Raw genomic sequence first — 24,312 nt, 5'->3', positions numbered from 1 at the left:
ACTCTGGACCAAGACAGAGTTTCAAAGCTTCGGGTTCTCAGTATAGGGGTGATTCAGGCCAGATGAGACCACCGTTACCATGATGTACTCAGTGTGGTAAATTACACTGGGGACAGTGCCGATTAGGTTTAGATGTTTGTTATGCTTGCGGTTAGCCAGGCCATATTATGCGTGGTTATCCATCGATAGGTGGTAGAGGTAAGGTCCAGCCACAGGATCAGCAGTTGGTTCCATATCATCTGTACACCCTCCGAGGAAAAGCTCACAAATACCAGCAGCCCATGGTAGAGGTTAAGGAGGAGCATCCAGTTTGAGTGGTCCTCAGCACCGTATCTATGCACTGGCTGGATGACAAGACCTTGAGTCTTCCCCTGATGTTGTCACATGTATATTATCAGTATTCTCTCACGATGTATATGCATTGATTGATCCAGGTTCTACATTATCATATGTTACTCCTTATGTTGTCGATTGATTTGGGGTGAAACCTGAGTCAATTAAACCTTTCAAAGTGTCTGCACCTGTTGGTGACCCAGTGATAGCTAGTCGAGTATATAAAAATTGTGTGGTTGTAGTTTGCAACTGCCATACCATAGATGATTTGATTGAGCTGAATATGGTAGATTTTGATGTCATTATGGTTATGGATTGGTTGGCCTCCTGTTATGCCAATGTTGATTGCAGAATAAAAATGGTTCGTTTCCAGTTTTCGGGATGACCAATTTTAGAGTGGAAAGGCAATAAAGCGTCTCTGAGGGGTAGATTTATTTCCTATCTAAAGGAAAGGAAGATGATTGCTAAAGATTGTATTTATCATCTAGTCTGGGTCCAAGATACAGAAGCAAAGTTGCCAACTCTTCAATCTGTCCCAGTAGTGAATGAGTTTCCAGATGTGTTTCTGGACGAGCTTCCGGGTCTTCCACTAGAATGAGAGATTGATTTTTCTATTGACGTGCTAGCGGATACTAAGCCTATATCTATTCCTCCTTATAGAATGGCTCCTGCAGAATTGAAAGGGTTGAAAGAGCAATTGAAGGATTCGCTCGAGAAAGGCTTTATTAGGCCTAGTTCGTCGCCGTGGGGAGCACCTGTCTTATTTGTAAGAATGAAAGATGGTTCCTTGCGAATGTGTATTGATTACAGACAGCTGAATAAGGTGACAAGAGCAAATATCCGCTTCCAAGAATTGATGATCTATTTGATCAGTTGCAGGGTGCCAAATTGTTCTCAAAGATAGATTTGAGATCGGGGTATCACCAGGTGAGTGTTAGAGAGAAGAACATTCTGAAGACAGCCTTCAGGACCAGGTACAATCATTTTGAATTTCGGACAATGTCGTTTGGGCTGACTAATGCAGCGGTAGTATTCATGGATTTGATGAACAGTATATTCATGACTTTTCTAGATTCATTTGTGATTGTGTTCATCGATGACATCCTGGTATATTCACGATCCGAGATAGAGCATGCAGATCATTTACGTGTTGTCCTTAGAATTCTTCAAGCTCGAAAGTTATATGCAAAATTTTCTAAATGTGAGTTCTGACTGAATTCTGTGACTTTTCTGGGCCACATTATTTCATCTGATGGTATTCGTATGGATACCCAGAAGATTGAAGCTGTAAAGTCTTGGCCAAGGCCTACAACACCTACTGAAGTTCGTAATTTTCTGGATCTGGCAGGTTATTACAGAAGATTCATAGAAGGATTTTCTTCTATTTCAGCACCACTGACGAAGCTGACTTAGAAAGTAGCTAAGTTTAAATGGATAGATGCTTGTGAGCGCAGTTTTTAGGAGTTGAATAACAGATTGACTTCGGCCCACGGTTCTGACACTTCCAGAAGGACCGGAGGGATATGTTATTTATTGTGATACCTTAGGCGTTGGGTTAGGTTGTGTGTTGATGCAACACGGTAAAGTTATTGCATATGTTTCAAGGCAGTTGCGGAAACATGAGAAAAACCACCCGACCCATGATCTAAAGTTGGCTGTTGTGGTTTATGCATTGAAAATGTGGAAGCATTATTTGTATGGTTTTCATGTTGATATTTATACAGATCACAAGAGTCTCCAATATATTTTCAAGCCGAAAGAGTTGAATTTATGGCAGAGGCAATGGTTGGAATTGTTAAAAGATTATGATGCTAGTATCTTATATCATCTATGGAAAGCGAACGTCGTAGCCAATGCTCCCAGCCGTATATCCATGGGTAGCTTATGTGATGTCCAACGGGAGAAGAGAGAGTTAGCTCATGAGCTTCCGCAGTTAGCTAGTTTGGGAGTTCGATTAATGGACTCGGGCAATGCAAGAATTACTATCCAGAATTCAGTTGTTTCGTCTTTAGTAGTGGAGGTGAAAGAGCACCAATATGAGGATCCCACAGTAATTCATTATAGAGACACACTCCCCCAAAAGAAAAAGTCACCATTTGAGATTTCTGCAGATGGAGTTCTCAAATATCGAGGCAGATTATGTGTTCCCGATGTTGCGAGGTTACGTCGCCAGATTTTGGGAGAAACCCATTGTTCCCGTTATTCTATTCATTCGGGGGCGACGAAGATGTATCATGATGTTAAGTCAACTTATTGGTGGGATGGAATGAAGAAAGATATAGTAGAGTTCGTAGCTCAATGTCCTAACTGTCAGCAGGTAAAGATAGAGCATCAGAAACCTGGGGGATTGTTACGAGCCATGGAAATTCCAACTTGGAAATGGGGAGTAATTAACATGGATTTCATTACAGGCTTGCCCCATTCTCAGCATAATTACGATTCCATATGGGTAATTGTGGATAGACTTACAAAGTCAGCTTATTTCCTGCCTGTAAGAACTGCATACTTTGCTGAAGATTATGTGAAGCTTTATATCAAAGAGATAGTACGACTCTATGGTGTTCCAGTATCCATTATTTCTGATAGAGGAGCACAGTTTAAAGCTAATTTCTGGAAGTTTTTCCAAGAAGGTTTGGGTACTCAGGTGAGTCTTAGCACAACATTTCATCCACAGACTGATAGACAAGCTGAGCGTACCATTCATACTCTCGAAGATATGCTACGGGCATGCATGTTAGATTTTGGAGGTAGTTGGGATGATCACTTACCGCTTATTGAGTTCGCTTATAACAATAGTTATCATTCCAGGATTCAGATGGCCCCGTATGAAGCTCTATATGGGCGAAAATGTAGATCACCAATTGGATGGTTCCAAGTGGGAGAGACTAAGTTAATAGGGCCAAATTTGATCCAGCAAGCAGTGGAAAAGGTTAAGCTTATTCAGGATCGATTATTAGTAGCTCAGAGTCATCAGAAATCTTATGCAGATAATCTCCGACGAGACTTAGAGTTCCAAGTTAATGATTGGGTATTCTTGAAGGTGTCACCTATAAAGGGTGTCACCACCCAAGCCGATAAGTCGTGAAAAGTGTCTGACCTCTAGCGACCAAACATCTCTATACTCATATTTGAATCTTACTGGACATCTAGGGCCCATACATGACTTAAACTAATCTCACAAGTAGGCGAGATTATAAACACTGAACAATCTGTATATACATAGCGTGCTGAAAGAATAGTGCAAGCCAGTTAGGCTGCTACATATACTGTACACAAAAGGATGGGAGCCGACAAGGCTATATCATCTGACTAATACATACAACTGTCTACAGACCTCTACTGGAATAAAAGCTGTAGAAAGGACGGGACAGGGCCCCGTCATACCCATATGCATATACATCTCAAAAGGGTGGCATACCAAAACTGACTGCAGCTCCGGATAAAACGGAGCGCACTGACCACTGCTAGATCTAGAGGTCCTACTGAGCTGGACCACCTGTTTGTCTACCTGTACCTGCGGGCATGAACGCAGCCCCCCGAGCAACGGGGAGTCAGTACGGATAATGTACTGCGTATATAAGGCATGAGAACAACATATATATATATATATATATATATATATATATATATATATATATATATATATATATATATATAAGAATCATGAATAAAGGCTGAACTCATAAGCTGAAATGACTATCTGCATGTACTTGTATGAACTAGTAACTGTCTGGATCTGCATAAATCTGTGTAACTGACAATGCCACCGTGGGCACATAATATGCATGCTCATGACTATCAATGAAGGTCATACATCTATATATGTGTGCGTGTATAGCGCTTGGTATATGTGCGTATATAACGCTTGTCTCTTTTCTCATATCATATCGGCCTCTCTACGGCAATCATCATATACATTGTTGCGGTACTTGCAGCCTGATTTTCATATCATCATCATAGTGGTAATGCGTGTATAACTCCTATATCTCCTGTCATACTTCATGTACATCTAATATTCACGTATATAATGCCTTCTGGCCACGGGTTAATGTACTTAAAGATATAATGAATGTAATGCATGAATAAAGTGTATACATATAACTAGCTACATAAGACTGGACCCATGAACAGAAGGAACACTAATAAATGAGGTACATGAACATCAAAGACTGAAGTACTTCTAATACTTCTAAGAGTAAAGTAATATGGAAGCTCGCTTACTCGCTTGTTGGCTCATATCATAGGATCATGCCAAAGGAAAGAAAGGATAGCCTTAACATACCTTGACGTATATCAAATCGCCCAACCTTTACCTCTTGAACTTGTAAATCTACAATTGAGATAACACATGCCTTAATTAGACCATTTTCCTGGCTTACTAACCAACTTTAAATGCGTATAGAGCTTAACGAATTATGGACAACACTTCCCTTGTAAGCTCAGCAACCCTTCAACTTCCCATTCAATCCAACATCAACCACAACAACAATAACAACACTTATATATATACTTAAATTTATCCCCAATCATCTCTTAAAATAGCCTCAAGTCACTACCTTGCCCTTCATCAACTTACCACTTCCACAAATACCTTCTCTTTACTTAAAATCACTAAAACCCTTGATAATAAACTCAAATACAAGGGTAGAAATCATTTACATACCTTGAGGGGTCTAAGATTCCAAAGATCAACTTTAACTCCAACCCCCTAAGATTCACAACTTAAAGAAACCCTAGGAACAACCTTCTTCTTCACAAGCACGGGTTCACGGGACTCGGATCTTACCAAATCTTCAGTAATATGGTAGGAAATATTGGGAGAGGAAATATTAGGGTTTTTCTCTTACTTAGAATGGAGGAAAATGAGAAATAAGTCGTGAACCACATATTAATACTCGAAATTAAAAAGGCTACAGCGGTCCGGTTCGACGAGCGGGTCAACGACCCGTCGACGTGTCGACGGTCCGTCGACGTGTCGACGGTCCGTCGACCTGCGCTTGCAGATATCTAGCTGCGAAACTCTGTCGATGCCACACATCGACGGTCCGTCGACCATGTTGACGACCCGTCGATGATGACTGGTGTCTGAAGATTTTCTCAGATTTAGTTCAGATCGCATTGATTCGATTCGCTCAACTTTTAATCCTACAAATTGTCTGGAATACCTGCTGGTACCCTTGTACATGGGGAAACATACTTTCTACCTCCAAACTCGGGCCCGAGTCTCTATTCCAAGGGCATACCCGACTAGAAAACCATAGGTTCTACTACTATGAAAATGAGAGGTGTAACAAAGGGTATGGTAAGATTCAGTAAAAAGGTTAAGCTTAGTCCTTGATATATTGGGCCTTACAATATTGTACGCAAGTTAGGACAAGTGGCTCATGAGTTAGATCTACCTTCGGACTTGAAGTCAGTCCATCTGGTTTTCCATGTAATAATGCTTCGCAAGTGTATTGGAGACCCTTCCAGAATTGTAGATGTGCATGATGTCCAAGTCACTGAGCAATTATCCTACGAAGAAGTTCCCATTTCTATTCTAGATAGACAAGTTTTGAGATTAAGGAGCAAAGATGTAGCTTCAGTTAAAGTTCTATGGAGAAACAATAATAGAGAAGAAATGACTTAGGAAGCTGAGAAAGATATGAAGTTAGGTATCCACATTTGTTTCCACTCCCAATGAAGGTTCATACAGAGGTACTGTTGTCTTCAGGTACGTAATGCTTTCTTTTGATGATTTCTTGGTCGTGTGTGGCCATTATTGTTGTAGTTGTTGTGGCCCTATGAGGCATTGTATATTTTTTGTTGCTGTGATGGGATGATAGTGGCATATTTACAGGGGAAACTCTGGCGAAATGTTTAGAGAGTCCCTAAGAATCTAACATTCGAGGACGAATGTTCTTAAGGGGGAAGAATGCTACACCTTGGAAATTTTGCGTCGTTTGCATTATAAGTAAACTAACGCAAGATCAAATTCTCTCTCTAAGCCGAAACCCTAAAACTTGCCGAAACCCTAAAAATTTCGAACCTTTTCACGGTAACAATGGCCTCTCCGGCCACTGGACAGCCGCCTATTATGGCTGTCCAGGCTAACACAACAGCACCTACACAACGTACTCACCTCTTACCGAACCAAACCTATGTAACAACCCTTAACACTAATACTTCTACTACTACGTATAGCCCTACACTACCCATGAAGAATATCACATATTTACGTGGAGAGCCCATGGTAGTATGGGATGAAGAGGAGATTGAGCAGATGATTATTAAGGAAAAACTACAATATGCTGTCGTTGGGAAATTCTCATATGGATGGCCTGACGTAAAAGACTTGAGAACATTAATCCCAAAGCAATGTGGTTTGAAAGGGGAGTCTATTATCGGCTTGTTAAGCAATAAGTATGTACTAATACGTGCTTCTTCTTTGGAAGATTGTGTAACCTTACTGGCCCTATCCCATGCTTACGTTCAAATGGGATCCAAGGTTTGATCCAGAGGAGGAAACGAAGATAGCAATTGCATGGATATTATTCCCATAATTACCTCCTAACTATTTTGTGAAATAAGCAGTTTTTTCACTTGCCTCTACTGTTGGAAAGCCGCTACAAGTTGATATGGCCACAGCCAATAAAACCAGGCCAAGTTGTGCGAGAGTGAAGGTCGAAGTAGACCTGCTTGGAGAATTCCCAAAGAGAATCAATATAAGAATGAAGAAGAAGAGTACTGGGGAGATTGTGGATAAATGGATAAAGATCAATTATGATTATGTTCCTAAGTACTGCAAAAAATGCAAACTTCAAGGATATAATGAGCAAGATTACTATTTCATTCATCCAGAATTGAATCCCAGGAGGAAGAACAAAGTTCAGACAAAGAACAGGAGGTAATCAGCAAGGCAGATCCAAAGCAGAATAAGGAACAAAAGAATGCAAAAAATAGCAGGTCTGAGATTAAGGAGTTCAAAGGAACTAATGCTAACATAAGGATAGGGAAGGAAGTAGCAGATAAGGTGCAACCTGTAGAGGGCAATGACAATGATGGATTCAAGGAGAAGAAAGGAAAACAAAGGAATAACAGGCACTTTCATGGAGGTAAATATGATGAAAATGCTTGGAGACTGAAAGAGAATCAAACTCTGCAAAATAATCAATATGCAGCATTGCAGAACACAGATGAGGATATAATAGATGTGATTGATGTGCAGAAATCCTCAGATGTAGAAGCAAAGGTGTCTGATGTTATAAATCAGATAGTTACAGTGCAGCAAATTGTAGACAATACTGAGAAGGTCAAGGAAAAGCAGATTGAAGAAGCAAAGGAAAATCAGTTAGATGAATCAAACAAGGTGGAGAGGATATCAGCAAAGGCATGGATTGAGAAGAACTTTGGTAAACAACTCAATGATAAAGGGGAGATTTTATCCCAGTAGGTGTCTAAGGCGATTTCAGATACATTTAGTCAAGGGAAGGAACAAGATTCAGAAGAAACTAGTGACATCTTAATCCACAAAAACTTAGAGGATGAAAACAAGTTAGGTGATGTGCTACAGGAGGATGCTGATCATTATGAGATTCCTATATCAGAGGAGGAAGTGGAAGATAATGAAGGAAAAGAAGGTACAAGGCCACCAAAGAGTAACAATTCTGTCATCTTGCCAGTGGAACAAGTAGAGAATGCACATCATGGAAAGCAAAATGAAATACAGGCCCATTGTCACGACCCAGCTAGGGGCCGTGACGGGTACCCGGGGCTAACCACCGAGCACCACTCGTTCTACTACTCATCATAATCATTAAGCCTCCTTTTTTCGTTCATAAACTCATAATCATAAGAAAATCATTTTCATTAAAGAACATAAACACTTTTATACACATAAGCCCTTTGGCTATCAAAAGATAATGTACACATATCTGCATATATACAGTAGTGACCTTGCGAGACCATACAACCCACACATACGTATCTACGAGCCTCTACTAGAGTGCTAGACATATGGATGGGACAAGACCCCGTCGTGCCCAAAATACTTATACATATATATATACACAAAAGTATAAACCCGATTAGCACCTCCGGAATAATGGAGTGCTTCTGCAAATCTGCTGATAGCTCTTAAAGGTCTGTGCCGTCTCCCTGTCTACCAGTGGGCATGAACACAGCGTCCAAAGAAAACGGACGTCAGTACGAATATTGTACTGAGTATGTAAAGCATGAATAAAACAAACATAATAGAGAAATCATAAGTCATGAGGTGAAGGAAAAACCTGCGCGACCTTTAAGGATGAATACATTTCATACATATATCACAGATACATAATCGTCGTACATGAACCATCATAGCGTATACATCATCATGTCATATAATTCATAATCGTAGTGCCGTAGCTTCTCATACACATAAAACATTATCCGTATTCGGCCATGTAGGGCTGGACAATATCCGTATTCGGCCACATGGTGGCTCGACAGTATCCGTATTCGGCCACGTAGTGGCTCGACTATATCGCATACACATCTTCCATATTCGGCCATGTAATGGCTCGACCATATCACATGCATCATGCAAGGATCAATATATCTCATCATTATCATCGCCATCACATACATCTTATAAGCTTATCGTAACCTTTCATTAATGCACACATTTAAATTTAAAGACAATCTATGAAAATCAAATCGTATTCCTAGGACATGCAATCATATTTCCTTGTTTCAGATTTAAGAACCTATCCGCTCTAGCTCGGCGGACCTCGGGTGGCAAGTAGTGGCGGACGAAGACATCTACAAATTCTGGCCGAATCGGAGGAGGTGCATTCTCTCCTCTTGATAATACCAAATTATTATACCATAAGACTGCCACGTCCCGGAGTCTGTAAGATGCTAACTCCACGGATTCAGTCTTGGAGGCATGGATAATTTTCAATGTCCTCAACATCTCATCAATAAAGCCTTGCGGGTCTTCGTCCGGCTTTGACCCAAAGAACTTCGGAGGATTTAAAGTCATAAAATCGCGGGCTCTAGTACTAACGGCCCTATCACTTGAACCCGAACCCTGTAGCTGTGCCTGGGCGGCAACTAGCTGTGTCAATAAGCGGATAGCCTCGGTCACTTGTTGACCCGAAGCAACCGGGGGAGGAATTGGAGCTGGAGCTCCTCCTTGTTCTTCCACATCAGGCGGGGTGGAGGAAGTATTAGATAGGGCCTCATTATGTGACTCGCCCTCTTCTACATACATCGGAGGCTCTATTTCAACCCGCCTCTTTGCTGTAGTCTTGCCCTTCTGGGCGGCTGTAGCTTTTCCTTTTGGTAGAATTCTAAATCACAACACACTATTAGGGAGGATAAAATCTTATACACGGCTCTATCGCACGATCATCATAAGAAGAAAGATGGTCATTTTTCCAAAATGCCCTGTAGCCCCTTGTTTATTGATGTGGCGCGCAACACACCATAAACAAGACTCTACTAGACACAACTCGTAGACACTTCCTAGGACTGAACTGCTCTGATACCACTTCAGTCACGACCCAGCTAGGGGCTGTGACGGGTACCCGGGGCTGACCACCGATCACCGCTCGTTCTACTACTCATCATACTCATTAAGCCTCCTTTTTCGTTCATAAACTCATAATCATAAGAAAATCATTTTCATTAAAGAACATAAATACTTTTATATACATAAGCCCTTTGGCTATCAAAAGATAATGTACACATATCTACATATATATAGTAGTGACCTTGCGAGACCATATAACCCACACATACGTATCTACGAGCCTCTACTAGAGTACTAGACAAATGGACGGGACAAGACCCCGTCGTGCCCAAAATACTTATACATATATATACACAAAAGTATATACCCGATTAGCACCTCCGGAATAATGGAGTGCTTCTGCAAATCTGCTGATAGCTCTTAAAGGTCTGCGCCGTCTCCCTGTCTACCAGTGGGCATGAACACAGTGTCCAAAGAAAACGGACGTCAGTACGAATTTTGTACTGAGTATGTAAAGCATGAATAAAACAAACATAATAGAGAAATCATAAGTCATGAGGTGAAGGCAAAACCTGCATGACCTTTAAGGATGAATAGATTTCATACATATATCACATATACATAATCATCGTACATCAACCATCATAGCGTATACATCATCATGTCATATAATTCATCATCGTAGTGCCGTAGCTTCTCATACACATAAAACATTTGTCACACCCTAATCTAGCTAGGGTGTGATAGGCACCCGACCCTTCCTTGGGGCCGAGCGAACCCTCTGACTCTTATTACCTACATAATCCTTTGAACTCTTAATAAATAAAAATGACAAACATAATAAATTCTTTTGGAAACTTTCAGAAACAAGTCAAATTTGTAATCACACAGAATTTGTAACATAACATAAAATGACACATCGGCTGATGAAGCCGCTTACAAAACTGACATTCTATACCCACGACTCTGTCTGCAAAGTCTCTAACTTCAATCAAAAATCATAACATACAAACTCCGACTCGGCAATACTCCGGAAGGAGGTGGAGCTCACCAATCCTGCTGGAACATCTTCTAATAATATCTTCCACTCATTTGGGTGTACCTGCGTGGCATGAAACGCAGCCCCCGAAGAAAGGGGGTCAGTACGGAAAATGTACTGAGTATGTAAGGCATGAAATACAGAAGGCAGAACCATAACCGAAACAACCAGTACCAGAGTAAGTACACTATCCAGAATACTAACACGTTTACCTCCAGACTCAAATCATGTATACCGATGTCGTATGTCAGAAGAAATACAGAAAATAAGTGAATCATCCAGAGTTCCAGAAGAGCTTACTTTTCAAACACGGATCATGCATGTCAGAATCATATATCCCATATGCATATAACGTGCCCCGACCCTCCAGTGAGAGACGCGGTAAGTCATATATCATGTATGCATATAACGTGCCCCGGCCCTCCAGTGAGGGGCGCGGTAAATCATATATAATGTATGCACATAACGTGCCCCGGCCCTCCAGTGAGGGGCGCGGTAAATCATATTTCATGTATGCATATAACGTGCCCCGGCCCTCCAGTGAGGGGCGCGGTAAATGAAATCATGTATGTCATCATCATGTATCACACTTACATATAACGTGCCCCGGCCCTCCATTGAGGGACGCGGTGAATGAAATCATGTATGCTAATGTCATGTATCATATATGCATGTAACGTGCCCCGGCCCTCTTTTGCTGGACGCGGTGAATAGAGTCATCATATGCCATCCTGGCCACCACCCCATCATCATATCATAATGTCATCATATCATATATAACATGCCCCGGCCCGTAAGTGAGAGGGACGCGGTGAACAATGCAAATAAGTACGCACGAGAACATACCCTGGCCCGGGACGCAGTGGAGGACATACTGAGACTTGCACGAACAGAGTAGTGCGAAACCATATGCACATAAATCAAGACTCGATAGATACGTATACTTACCGACATTTAAAGGATCATAAACATGTTTCGGGTCAATCCGAGTTAGTATGAGAAAGTTACGGACATTTTTACCACAGAACTTTTACAAACGTTTCAAAGCAAATCCAAGATCTTTTACGAAAGTTAGGGACATTAAAACTTACAAAACTCATTTAGAAACATAATTCTTTATGCTCATCTCGTTATTCAATCATATAATGAGCTCAACTATATCGAGCGTACTCATATCAAAAGTGAGTAAGAATCATAGACAAACTCGGAAACATATCAAACGGAGCTTCGGAATCATGAATACGTATCAAAACCATATGAAGTAGCTTATTCATTTATTAATCATACAATAGACTCAACCATATGAAACATGCTCATGACAAAAGAGAATAAGCATCATAACTAAGCTCGGAATCAAAGAGTAGAGTTACCCCAAGGTGCGTGTCATGTCATACCTTACTGAGCTCTAGGACATGCCAAAAGAAAGAAAGGGTAAGCCTTACATACCTGTGCCACGCCTTATTAGCTACGCTTATTTATCCAAGCTTGCTATTCTACATTCAAGAAGATTTTGCATAATCATTAGATTCATTGTCATTTACTTGCCTTAGCTTTTCAAACAAATTCACTTATAACCTGCCGAAATTTTGGCAGCATTTCCCCTATAAACACATCATCCCCGAGAATCCAACTTGGTCAATTTTATCAACAACAATCCGAGAATTCAACTCGGCCAAATTATCATCAACAACAATACCAACACCCATATCAACAACATCAATAATCAAATCAAAACGCATTGTAACGCTAGTAACTCTTTTCTACATAATTTGACAACATTCCATTTATATTCAACTACATACATTCGAACCAACATCAATGCTCACAAGTTGAAGTACTAATCCGAGATCATTCAAACGAGGTTCAGAAATTAATCAAACAATCCACATAATATTCAAGACAACCCAATCAATCTACTACTTCAACCGAAACTCTCCACTTCTAATAGAAACAACAACATATTCTTTCTTCCAAATTCATAAACTATACCAACAACCCACACATTGACAACATCATTTCCATAAATGCAAGAACCTATCTTAAAGTTCCATTAGCTTCTACAACAAGTCACAAACGACTATAACTTCAAATTGAGCCATCAAACTTTCACTTGCATCATAGAACCCACAACACAACAATCCAAAATACTAGATAAAATTAGTTCATCATCCCTACACAATACAATACATACACGGCCAACACCAACACATACACGGCCACAACACAACTTCCATATTGTCATGAATTTCATCCACTTTTACATACTACAACATACATAATCATCCATAACATATAAAAGAAGATTAATTCTTACCTTTCCCACTTATCTTCTTTCTTGGCTATAGTTGCTCCTTGCAAGAATAGATGTTTTTCTTGCTCCAATAATTACACCACGTTAAAGAGGACCCTTGAATTAGTAGGAATACTAGAAGAAAATATTTTTTTGGATAAAAATTGAAGGTTTCCAATTTCTCCCTCTTGGCCGAATGGCCCTCTTATTTTTGGTCTTCTCTCCAAGTTTCTTGATTTTTTTATGGTTGAATGATAAATATGACCATTAAGCCATCTTTATGTACATATATAATTTGTCCATGTGGGCCAAAGCCCATCCCAACATAACCCGCCACTTGGCCCATTTTTCTCAAGCCCATTTTTTTTTCTTTTTTTTGTGCCTTGTAATTCATGAAAAATTATTCTCCAAATTCCAAATTTGCCCTTAGCCTTCCTCCGTATTTCTATGAGTCATCTTGCGAATTTCCCTTTTCACCCTAAGCCTTTCTCAATATTTCCATACTAATAATACTCATAAATAATATTCGCAGCCAACTTGTATATTAAAATAATTCTGGAAAATGGTCTTTCCCTTAACTTACCACGATTACCTCGAAATATCTGAACGTACAGAATACGGGCTATAACAACATTATCTGTATTCGACCACGTAGGGCTCGACAGTATCCATATTCGGCCACATGGTGGCTCGACAGTATCCGTATTCGGCCACGTAGTGGCTCGACTATATCACATACACATCTTCCATATTTGGCCACGTAGTGGCTCGACCATATCACATGCATCATACAAGGATCAATATATCTCATCATTATCATCTCCATCACATACATCTTATAAGCTTATCGTAACCTTTCATTAATGCACATATTTAAATTTAAAGACAATCTATGAAAATCAAATCGTATTCCTAGCACGAATTTCGTATAAGTATCGCCTGAAAGTCTTTATAATCTTTGGGCTTAAGCTCATCATTTCCATTATCATTTCTATAGCCTATCTCATACCTTTATCTCACATGAATTCCTTTATGAACATAAACTCGTAGTTTCTCGGAACATTGGTCATAGGACATGCATTGAGGCTTATGAACAATCAATAACAATGTCGGGGTGACGTAAGGTCGAGAGCCCCCGCTTATATTATGAACGTTTATGAGTATCGTGCCTCGCCTTGAAGGAAATAGAGCGTAAGGTGAGTGTAAGCAAAGATAACATCATTAGCCTTATAGGAACATCATGCCACAATTTCTTGAATCGCTATACTCTAGCTCATTATCATCACCAACATATTCGTATGTAATTCAATATATTGAAGGACTCATAGGCTTCATTTTGTAGAAGGATTGTATAAGACTTGAAGGATTCATGCCTTTTGAAAGAAAAGATAAGCCTTACATACCTTTTCCTTTAGCTATTCTACCACTTGATCATTCCTCTTCAATATTCGCGTCTTTACCTTCAAGAGAATTCACATCAACGTCAGTTAATCGACTATAAGAATGCGTGACTATTTTCTAGGGAAAATTGGGCAGCATTTCCTTTGTTTCTACTACTTTTCCCATCTTTCATTTCAACTACCAAACATTCACAACAACACTCACAATATCGTATCAACAATCGTCATTTATCTACATTTACCACATTCCACCATTTTTCTCCAATTTCTCCACATTTATGGGTTTTAGCTCATCATCACATTTTCCCATACATCACACCTATTTTATGGTCTACACGTCATTTATAACATATTTATACTCCCAACTCATCAACATTCATAATTCAATCCAACTATCATTCAACTATGGCACTATTCACATTTTATGACCCATTTACTACACTCTTCTATAATCCAAGTGTTTCAACGTATAAATAATTCAATCATCATGAGAAAGTCATAAAACTTACCTTAGATGTGGTAGGAACAAGCCTTGAGTAGCAATACTCTTCTATGCCAAAAACCCTACTTCACTTCCCTTGTAATTTCTTGATATAGATGAACTTTGATGAGTTTCACACTCTTGATTTCATGGATTTTGTGTTGTTGATCTTGATTTTCCTTTGATTCTCTTGTGGATGAATATTAGAGAGTATTCTAGATGTTTCTTGAAGTGTGAAGTGAAAATGAAATGAATGGAATGAAAAAGGGTCCCTTATACTTAACTTAAAATCTGATTTTCATGAACAGTAATCGAAGTGCAAAGTGGCTGTAAACCCAGTTTACGGGCTGTATTCTGGTTTACGGTCCATCCTTCACGGCCGTATTCTGGTTTACGGTCCGTCCTTCACGACCGTATTTAAGCATAACAGAAGAAGAAAGGTTTGCTGGAGTCATGGTGGTTTACGGTCACAGTTTATGGGCCGTATTTCGATTTACGGTCCGTATTCCGAGTCGTATTTAACCATGTAGACATTCGGCAGAAAGTTGAAGTTTTGGAGTGTTGAAAGACGATAGCAGTTTACGGTCCGTAAACCACTTTACGACCAACTGGGTCGAAGTGCAAATCTGCAACTTTCGCATTTTCAAAACTCATAAGTAGTCATCCCCTTCTTAGTAAAACATCGTACACTCATACTCTTTGTTGGTCTATTCATTGTACGTTCACGGAGAAATTTTCGAGGTGTAACACCCATGCTGATCTCAATAGCCAAGATGAGGAAGATTTAAATCAGAACATTGATGATATAGCACAGGAGGCAGATTTATCCCTTAGAAGTGTGCAGAAATTGAAACAGGAAACAAATAAACAAAAACCTGTCAGAAGTAGCAGTATTCCAGTGGCAGGAGTGTCAACAAGGAGGAGTAAGAACGAAACTAATAATTCTCAATGATAGACAAAGCTTTATTTTTGAATATTAGGTTAGTTAACACTCAGAAATCTTTTGAGAGGTTAATTGAACTAAAGAGGAGACATCATTATTCTATCATTGGCCTAATGGATCCTTTTCAAGATCCTATTGTTATTGAAGAGTTAGAAGGAAGTTAGGCTTTCAGAATTGCAAGGTGAACTGTTCAGGAAAAATCTGGATTTTTTGGACAGATGAATGGCTTGGTGTTGTTGTATCTGAATTAGAACACAAGTTACTTTGAAACTAACTCACTCATCCTTGAATCGATCAGTGCTGGTGTCAGTAGTCTATGATAAATGTGATAGACAAGAGAGGGTGGAGTTGTGGGAAGCTATGATGGACTTAGCAAATCAGCAAGACCTTCCTTGGATTATAGGAGGAGATTTTAATGTCATAGTGTCTGATGAGGAGAAGCAAGGTGGCCTTCCAGTATCATCTAATGAGACTTTGGATTTTTCTACCTGTATACAAAGTTGTGGTTTGATTGATGTAATATTCACTGGAAGTAAATTCACCTGGTGGAATGGGAGGACTGAAGAAGATTGCATATTCAAAAGGTTAGACAGAATACTGGTGAATCAGCAAGTGTTAGATATCATGCCATCCACAACAGTGACTCATATGATTAGACATGGTTCTGATCATGCACCACTACATCTTGAGTGTAGTAGCAATGCACATTATATTGTCAAATATTTTAAGTTTCTTAACTTCTGGACAAAGCATCATACATTTATGGAGGTGGTAAAGGAGAATTGGACTGCTGATTTCTGTGGAAATCCATTTTATGTATTTCATCACAAGTTGAAGAAACTTAAAAGAGCACTGGTTCAATGGAGCAGGAACGCATATGGGAATATATTTCAGCAGATTGCCACTATTGAAGATACTATAAAAGTGAAGGAGTTGAAGTTTGAAAATAATGCTTCAAGGGAGAATAGAATGCTATTACATCAAGAACAGGCTGAACTAACCAGATTTTTACACCTGGAGGATGAGTATTGGAAGAAGAAAGCTGGTATGAAATGGTTCAATAATGGAGACAGAAATACAAAATTCTTCCATTCATATGTGAGGGGAAGGAGGAATAAATTAACTTTGAAAAGAAAACAAGATCCTTCTGGTACATGGTTGGAAAATGAAGTAGCTATTGGTTATGAGGTAATCAGGTTCTTTTAGTCACAGTTTAGTGAAGAAAATTCAGGAGGGGATTATGCATTGTTGAAAAATATTCCTAAGCTGATAACTGAAGAACAGCAAAAGAATATGGAGGAGTTGCCATCTGAAAGTGAAGTAAATGAGGCTGTGCTCTCACTCAATGGGGACAGTACTAGTAGGCTTGATGGATTCACAGGACAATTTTATCAGAAGTGTTGGGAGGTTATCAAGCTGGATGTGAGTCAAATGGTTAGAGCTTTCTTTTGTGGATCTGAGATACCGCATTTCATCACACATACTAATTTGGTTTTGTTGCTAAAGAAGAAGGTGATTAATACTTTCAGTGATATGAGACCTATCAGTCTCAGCTGCTTCTCCAATAAGATACGGTCAAAAATACTGCAGAATAGATTGGCAAAGGTTCTTCCTAATATTATTTCTCACAATCAGACAGGATTTGTGAAAAGGGAGGAGCATTGCAGAAAACATATTACTGGCACAGGAGATCATAAAAGATATTAATTTGAGAGCTAAACATACTAATATGGTGATCAAATTAGATATGGCAAAGGCATATAATAGACTTTCCTGGATTTTTTTGACTAAAGTATTAAGACAGTTTGGGTTTGGAGAGGTTCTCATTGATTTAGTATGGAGATTGCTTTCAAACAACTGGTATTCAGTATTAATCAATGGTCAAAGTCATGGTTTTTTCAGATCAAGTAGGGGGGTAAAGCAAGGTGATCCACTTTCTCCTACATTGTTCATTATAGCAGCAGAGGTCTTTACTGTCACACCCTAACGTTACTAGGGTGTGATGGGCACCCGACCCTTACTTAGGGTCGAGCGAACTCTCTGACCCTTAGTACACACATAATCTTGTCGAACTCTTAAATCAAATAAGGATGAAATACGTAGTAAAGCTTTCAGAAATATTCTTTCTCGTTGTTCTCAAATCAAACAAAATATGTAATCATGTAGAACTTATATCATAACACAAAATGACACATCAGCTGATGGAGCCACTTACAGAACTGACAACCAATACCCACGACTCTGTCTGCAAAGTCTCTAACATAAATCCAGAAATCATAACATACAAATTCGGACTCGGCAACACTCCGGAGGGAAGTGGAGCTCGCCAATCCAGCTGAAACATCTTCTAGCAATGTCCTTTACTCATCTGGGTGTACCTGCGTGGCATGAAACGCAGCCCCCGAAGAAAGGGGGTCAGTACGGAATATGTACTGAGCATGTAAGGCATAGAATACAGAAAAGAGGATTATAACTGAAATAGAGATTTACCAGAATCACGTATGACCTTTTAAAACATCAAAGCACTTGCCTTTTTTTAAATGAAAATCACGTATGTCATCATAAATCATAAATGAAAATCATGTATACCATCAGCGTATATCATATATCATAGAACGTGCCCCGATCCTCCCTTGAGGGACGCGGTTAATGGAATCATGTATGTCATCATCATGTATCATATTTGCATATAACGTGCCCCGGCCCTCCCTTGAGGGACGCGGTGAATGGAATCATGTATGTCATCATCATGTATGTCAATGTCATGTATCATATATGCATGTAACGTGCCTCGGCCCTCAATTGAGGGACGCGGTAAGTAGAATCATATATGTCCATATCATGTATCATGTATGCATGTAACGTGCCCCGACCCTCTATTGCGGGACACGGTGAACAAAGTCATCATATGCCATCCTGGCCACCACCCCGTAATCATATCATCATGTCATCATATCATATGTAACATGCCCCGGCCCGCAAGTGAGAGGGACGCGATGAACAATGCAGAGAAGTACGCACGAGAACATACCCTGGCCCGGGACGCAGTGAAGGACATACTGAGACTTGCACGAACAGAGTAGTGCGAAACCATATGCGCATAAATCAAGACTCAATAGAGACGTACTCTTACTGACATTTGAAGGATCATAAACACGTTTCAAGTCAATCCGGTTTAGTATGGGAAAGTTACGGACATTTTTACCACAGAACTTTTACGAACGTTTCAAAGCCAATCCAAGATCTTTTAAGAAAGGTAGGGACATTAAAACTTACATAACTCATATAATAAGCTCAACTATATCGAGCGTACTCATATCAACAGTGAATAAGAATCATAGACAAACTCGGAAACATATCAAACGGTGCTTCGGAATCATGGATACATATCAAAACCATATGAAGTAGCTTATTCGTTTATTAATCATACAATAGACTCAACCATATGAAACATGTTCATGACAAAAGAGAATAAGCATCATAACCAAGCTCGGAATCAAAGAGTAGAATTACCCCAAGGTGCGTGTCATGTCATACCTTACTGAGCTCTAGGACATGCCAAAAGAAAGAAAGGGTAAGCCTTACATAACTGTTCCACGCCCTACTAGCTACGCTTAATTGTCCAAGCTTGCTAGTCTACATTCAAGAGAATTCACACAATCATTGGATTCGTCGGCATACACTTGCCTTAGTCTTTCAAATAAACTCACTTATAATCTGCCGAAATTTCGGCAGCATTTCCCCTGTAAATACACCATCCCCGAGAATCTAACTCGGCCAAATTATCAACAACAAATCCGAGAATGCAACTCGGCCAATTTATCAGCAATAATCCGAGAATTCCACTCAGCCACATTATTAACAATAATCCGAAATCTTCCAAACTTAGCAAGGACAATAACCACATTGTTTTCTTCCAATTCATGAACTACACCAACAATCTACATATTAACAACATTGTCAATCAATTCAAAATACATTCTAACGTTAGTAATTTCTTTTACATAATTCGACAACACTTTTCTTATGTCCAATTCAATCACAACAACCAACTTACAACCTTCCAAGCTCAATAAAATCAACACATTTCTCCCTTCCAAATTCATGCATTATACCCATAACTACACGTTGACAACATTATTCCTACAAGTATAAGATTTCATGCTAGTGTCACATTAGTTCCTTCAATAATCCCACAATGATCACAACTTCATTTCAAACCATCAAATCTTCATTTTACAACATGGAATCCACAACACAACAATCCAACCACTAAATAAAAATCTATTCATTTGTTCTTCACAACACACCCTATTCGGCCATGACCTCCACACCCATATTTCATGAATTTCATTCATTTATACATACTACAATATTCACGAATCATCCATAACATATGTAAAAGAAGATTAAACACATACCTTTTTCCACGCATCTCTTCACTTGGCTAGGGGTGTATGTTTGTACAAATAAATGGTTTGCTTGCTCCAACAACCACTCCATGTTGTTAAGGGCATTCTAATTGGTAGAAAAGCTAAAAGAAAACAATTTTTCATGGTCAATTTTCCATGGCTCAATTTTGGGAGCCATGGCCGAATTCCCTCTCTTTCTTTCTTTTTTTTTTTTTTTCTCCAAGGTTCTAGAATGATGACCAATTTTTTTTGTCTTGCTTTGTAAGCTTTGCCCATATATATAATTGTTGGCCAAGCCTTGGAGTGGGTCCCACATAGCCACATACACACACCCACACGGCCAAAGATGGTCCATTCAAGAACTTTCTTTAATTACTTGTGAAATTCCCGTTTTGCCCTTAGCCTTCCACAATATTACCATGAACCCTTTTGTGAATTTCCTTTTTTACCCTTAGCCTTTCTCAATATTTTCATACTAATAATATTCATAAATAATATTCATAAACAAGTTGTGCATTAAAATAATTTTTAAAAATGGTCTTGCCCTTAACTTTCCACGACTATCTCGAAATATCCGAACGTACAAAATACGGGCTATAACATTAACAAGGAGTCTGAACAAGTTACATGAGAAGCCAAGTTTCATAGGCTATGGAATGCCAAAGTGGAGTCCTCAAATAAATCATTTATCTTATGCTGATGATACAATCTTATTATGTTCTGGGGATGGATACTCTTTAAAGAAAATAATGAGGAGATTGAGGAATTATGAGAAGGCTTCAGGACAGCTGGTCAATACTGATAAAGTTGTTACTATATCCATCACAAGGTTTCTGCCAGAGTTAATAGCAGGATTAAAAGACATACTAAGATGAGAAATGGATCCTTTCCTTTCACATATTTAGGCTGTCCAGTGTTTTATGGAAGAAGGAAACTGATATATTATGAGGATTTGATCAAAAAAGTGATGAAAAGGATTCTGTCTTGGCAAAACAGACTGTTATCTTTTGGAGGTAGATATGTGCTGGTGAATCATGTGTTGCAAACCATGCCAGTATATTTACAGTTAGCCATGAATCCTCCTTCTGGGGTGATAAGGCAGCTGCACAAGATTTTTGCAAAATTCTTTTGGAGCAATACAGTGGGGGTGAAAAGCAAACATTGGGTGGCATGGGACAAATTATGTCTACCAAAGGATGAAGGAGGGATTGGTCTTACATCACTAACTGATATATCTAATGCATTATTTGCTAAGTTGTGGTGGAATTTCAGATGTAGAAGAAGCTTATGGGGTAGCTACATGTTCAACAAATACTGCAAGAAATGGCATCCTACTATGGCAGTAGATAGAGGAGGATCTCACACTTGGAAGAAGATGGTGAATATAAGAGATGCAGTTGGGCCACAGATCTTTTGGTATCTGAGAAATGGAACTTCAAGTTTATGGTATGAGAACTGGACAAGACTTGGGGCATTATATTATATCATTCCTGATACTGCTAGAGAAGAAGAAATAGAGGTTAGACAGTTTATGAAGAATGGGGAATGAAACATGGAACTGTTAACAGTCACTCTAGATCAGGAATTGGCTCAACATATCAAGGAAAATATCAAAGTACCAGTTGAAGAAGAAGATGATAAATTATGTTGGATGTTGAAAACAAATGGCAGATTCTCAGTTAAAATCTGCATGGGAGTTTCTCAGACACAGAGTGAGAAACAAACAAGTTATAAGTTCATGTGGGAGAAAGGTTTGCCAATAAAGATAAGTTTTTTCATGTGGAGAGTGTGGAAAGGGAGAATCTATACAGATGATATATTGAAAAGGATGATGATCAATATACCATCAAGATGCTGGTGCTGTGAGGAGCATAAGGAGGAAATTGTGGGTCATTTATTTCTAACATCTTCCATATCTATCAAGTTATGGAAGTTCTTTGCTTCTTGTGCCGGTATCCCCACAGATGGAGTTGGTCTACATCAAATGATCATGGCATGGTGGTTTGCTGAGACAAAGCCAAAATTGCAGCCTATGTATAGAGAAATGCCTACAGTGATCATGTGGTCATTATGGAAGAGAAGAAACTCCATTAAACATGGAGGATCAGTTACTTTCTACAGACTGAAACAACAAGTACAGCACATACTACATCAACTGACAAGGAAGAGATTCCCATGGCTGCAGAATGTATCTGGTGATTGGGAAAATATGCATCAGTACCTTAGTAGATATAAACCAAAATTTTATTATGCTAAGGTTGTCTGGAGAATGCCACCTTCAGGGAGACTAAAATGTAATACAGATAGGGCAAGTAGAGGCAATCCTGGGTTCAGTTCATATGGATTCTGCATCAGAGATAGTAATGGGGATTTGGTTTATACAGAAGCACAACAAATGGGAATAGCAACAAATATGGAAGCTGAAGCTGAGGCTATAAAGCAGGCACTGAAGTTCTGTAAAGATCACAACATTCAACAGGTGCAACTGGAGACTGACTCACTTGTCCTTCTAAACATCTTACAAGATATATGGATCATTCCATGGGAACTGAGAAATCAAATTGAAGAGATCAAATACGACATGAAAGCAATACAGCTACAGATTAATCATATTTTCAGAGAAGGCAACATGTTGGCAGACTTTCTGGCAAATCAGGTTTTGGATCATGCAGAGATCAAAGTACATGACTTTCTACTCATGCCACCAGAAGGAAGAAGAATTCTCAATATCGACAAATCACAACTGCCTCAACTGAGGATTAGAACAAGAAGGATTCAGCAGCTTGATCATCAACAATGATACTACATGTATGGATCATAATATGGTGTGTGCACAGTTTTGGACTATCATCAAAGCTGACTTAACATGATCACAAAGTGCATACTAGCTTAGGCACACATGATAGATATAGAGGACAGTCTCTTATGTTTTTAATTTTAGCTAGTTCATATTATAGGCATGATGTAATAAACTATTTTTTACATTATACATTTATTAATAAAAAGTTCTAACAGGCCTGGCCTGCTAGAACACAATTTATTTTTATTTTTAAAAAAGTAAACTAACGCCAGCCTAAAGTATACATGATTCCCTTTCAAGATTAAGGAGGGTATTTAATAATTGTAAGTATGTACCTTAAGGTTTCGGAGTTAAATGAATGGGTGGAAGTAAGTTCGTTGATGGATTGGAAACTTGAGTGATGTTTTGGGGGATTTCATGTTATTTGAGAAATACATTTCTTAGCACTAATTTGAGGGGGATATATAGGGCCCCTTAGATGATCAATGAATTTTTATACAAGTGCCAAGAAGGTTCCATCAGGATTGGAGGTCAAATGAATCGAAAAGAACGCATTTTCGCGAAATCGTGGAAAATGGGGAAATATGTGGCCGCATACTCAGTATGCTGAGACGCGTATTGGCCAAAAACTCACCATTTTTGCTGAGATTTCTGCCCAACACCACCCCCATGTTTTCGAGAGAGTATGGGGCTGCATACTCAGTATGTGGAGCCACATACTCGCCGCAACATGGAGCGGTAGGCGATTTTCAGCCCTTTTTAAACCCCAAAGGATCCCATTTTTCACATTAACTTTCCACACTTATTTCCCCATATTTCTAGGGATTTATTGAGAGTTATCCTACATTCCAAAAAATTCACACCACTAAAAGAGAAGATCAAACATAAAAACTCCAAGATAAATCCATGGAAGATGATGGTTCATGTTTCTCTGCAAAGTTGTGATAAACTTGGTCTTGGAGGGAGTTGAGTGAGGTGAAGTTCTTCTATTATAAGGTATGTTATTTCTATTATTTATAAAATTGAGTTGCTTTAAAGGTTAGTAACTCTTGGAAAGGAAAAAAATTAAAATGGAGAAGTCATAAAGTGTTGAATTGAAGTTGATGACCATGAGG

The 24,312-nt window shown here is 39.1% G+C and overlaps 1 protein-coding gene across 1 annotated transcript; it reads left to right on the top strand.

Annotated features, from left to right (window-relative positions):
- Nucleotides 1–21,949: 21,949 nt before the first annotated feature.
- Nucleotides 21,950–23,197, top strand: LOC132639579 (uncharacterized). Its single transcript, XM_060356018.1, has one exon. The coding sequence runs from the start codon at nt 21,950–21,952 to the stop codon at nt 23,195–23,197; it is 1,248 nt and encodes a 415-aa protein (XP_060212001.1).
- The last annotated feature ends 1,115 nt before the right edge of the window (nt 23,198–24,312 follow it).

The sequence above is a fragment of the Lycium barbarum genome, chromosome 5, assembly GCF_019175385.1.
Source record: "Lycium barbarum isolate Lr01 chromosome 5, ASM1917538v2, whole genome shotgun sequence".
In the NCBI taxonomy this organism is placed as follows: Eukaryota; Viridiplantae; Streptophyta; class Magnoliopsida; order Solanales; family Solanaceae; genus Lycium; species Lycium barbarum.
Note: the sequence above shows the minus strand (reverse complement) of the source record. Positions and strands in the feature narration are given on the sequence as shown.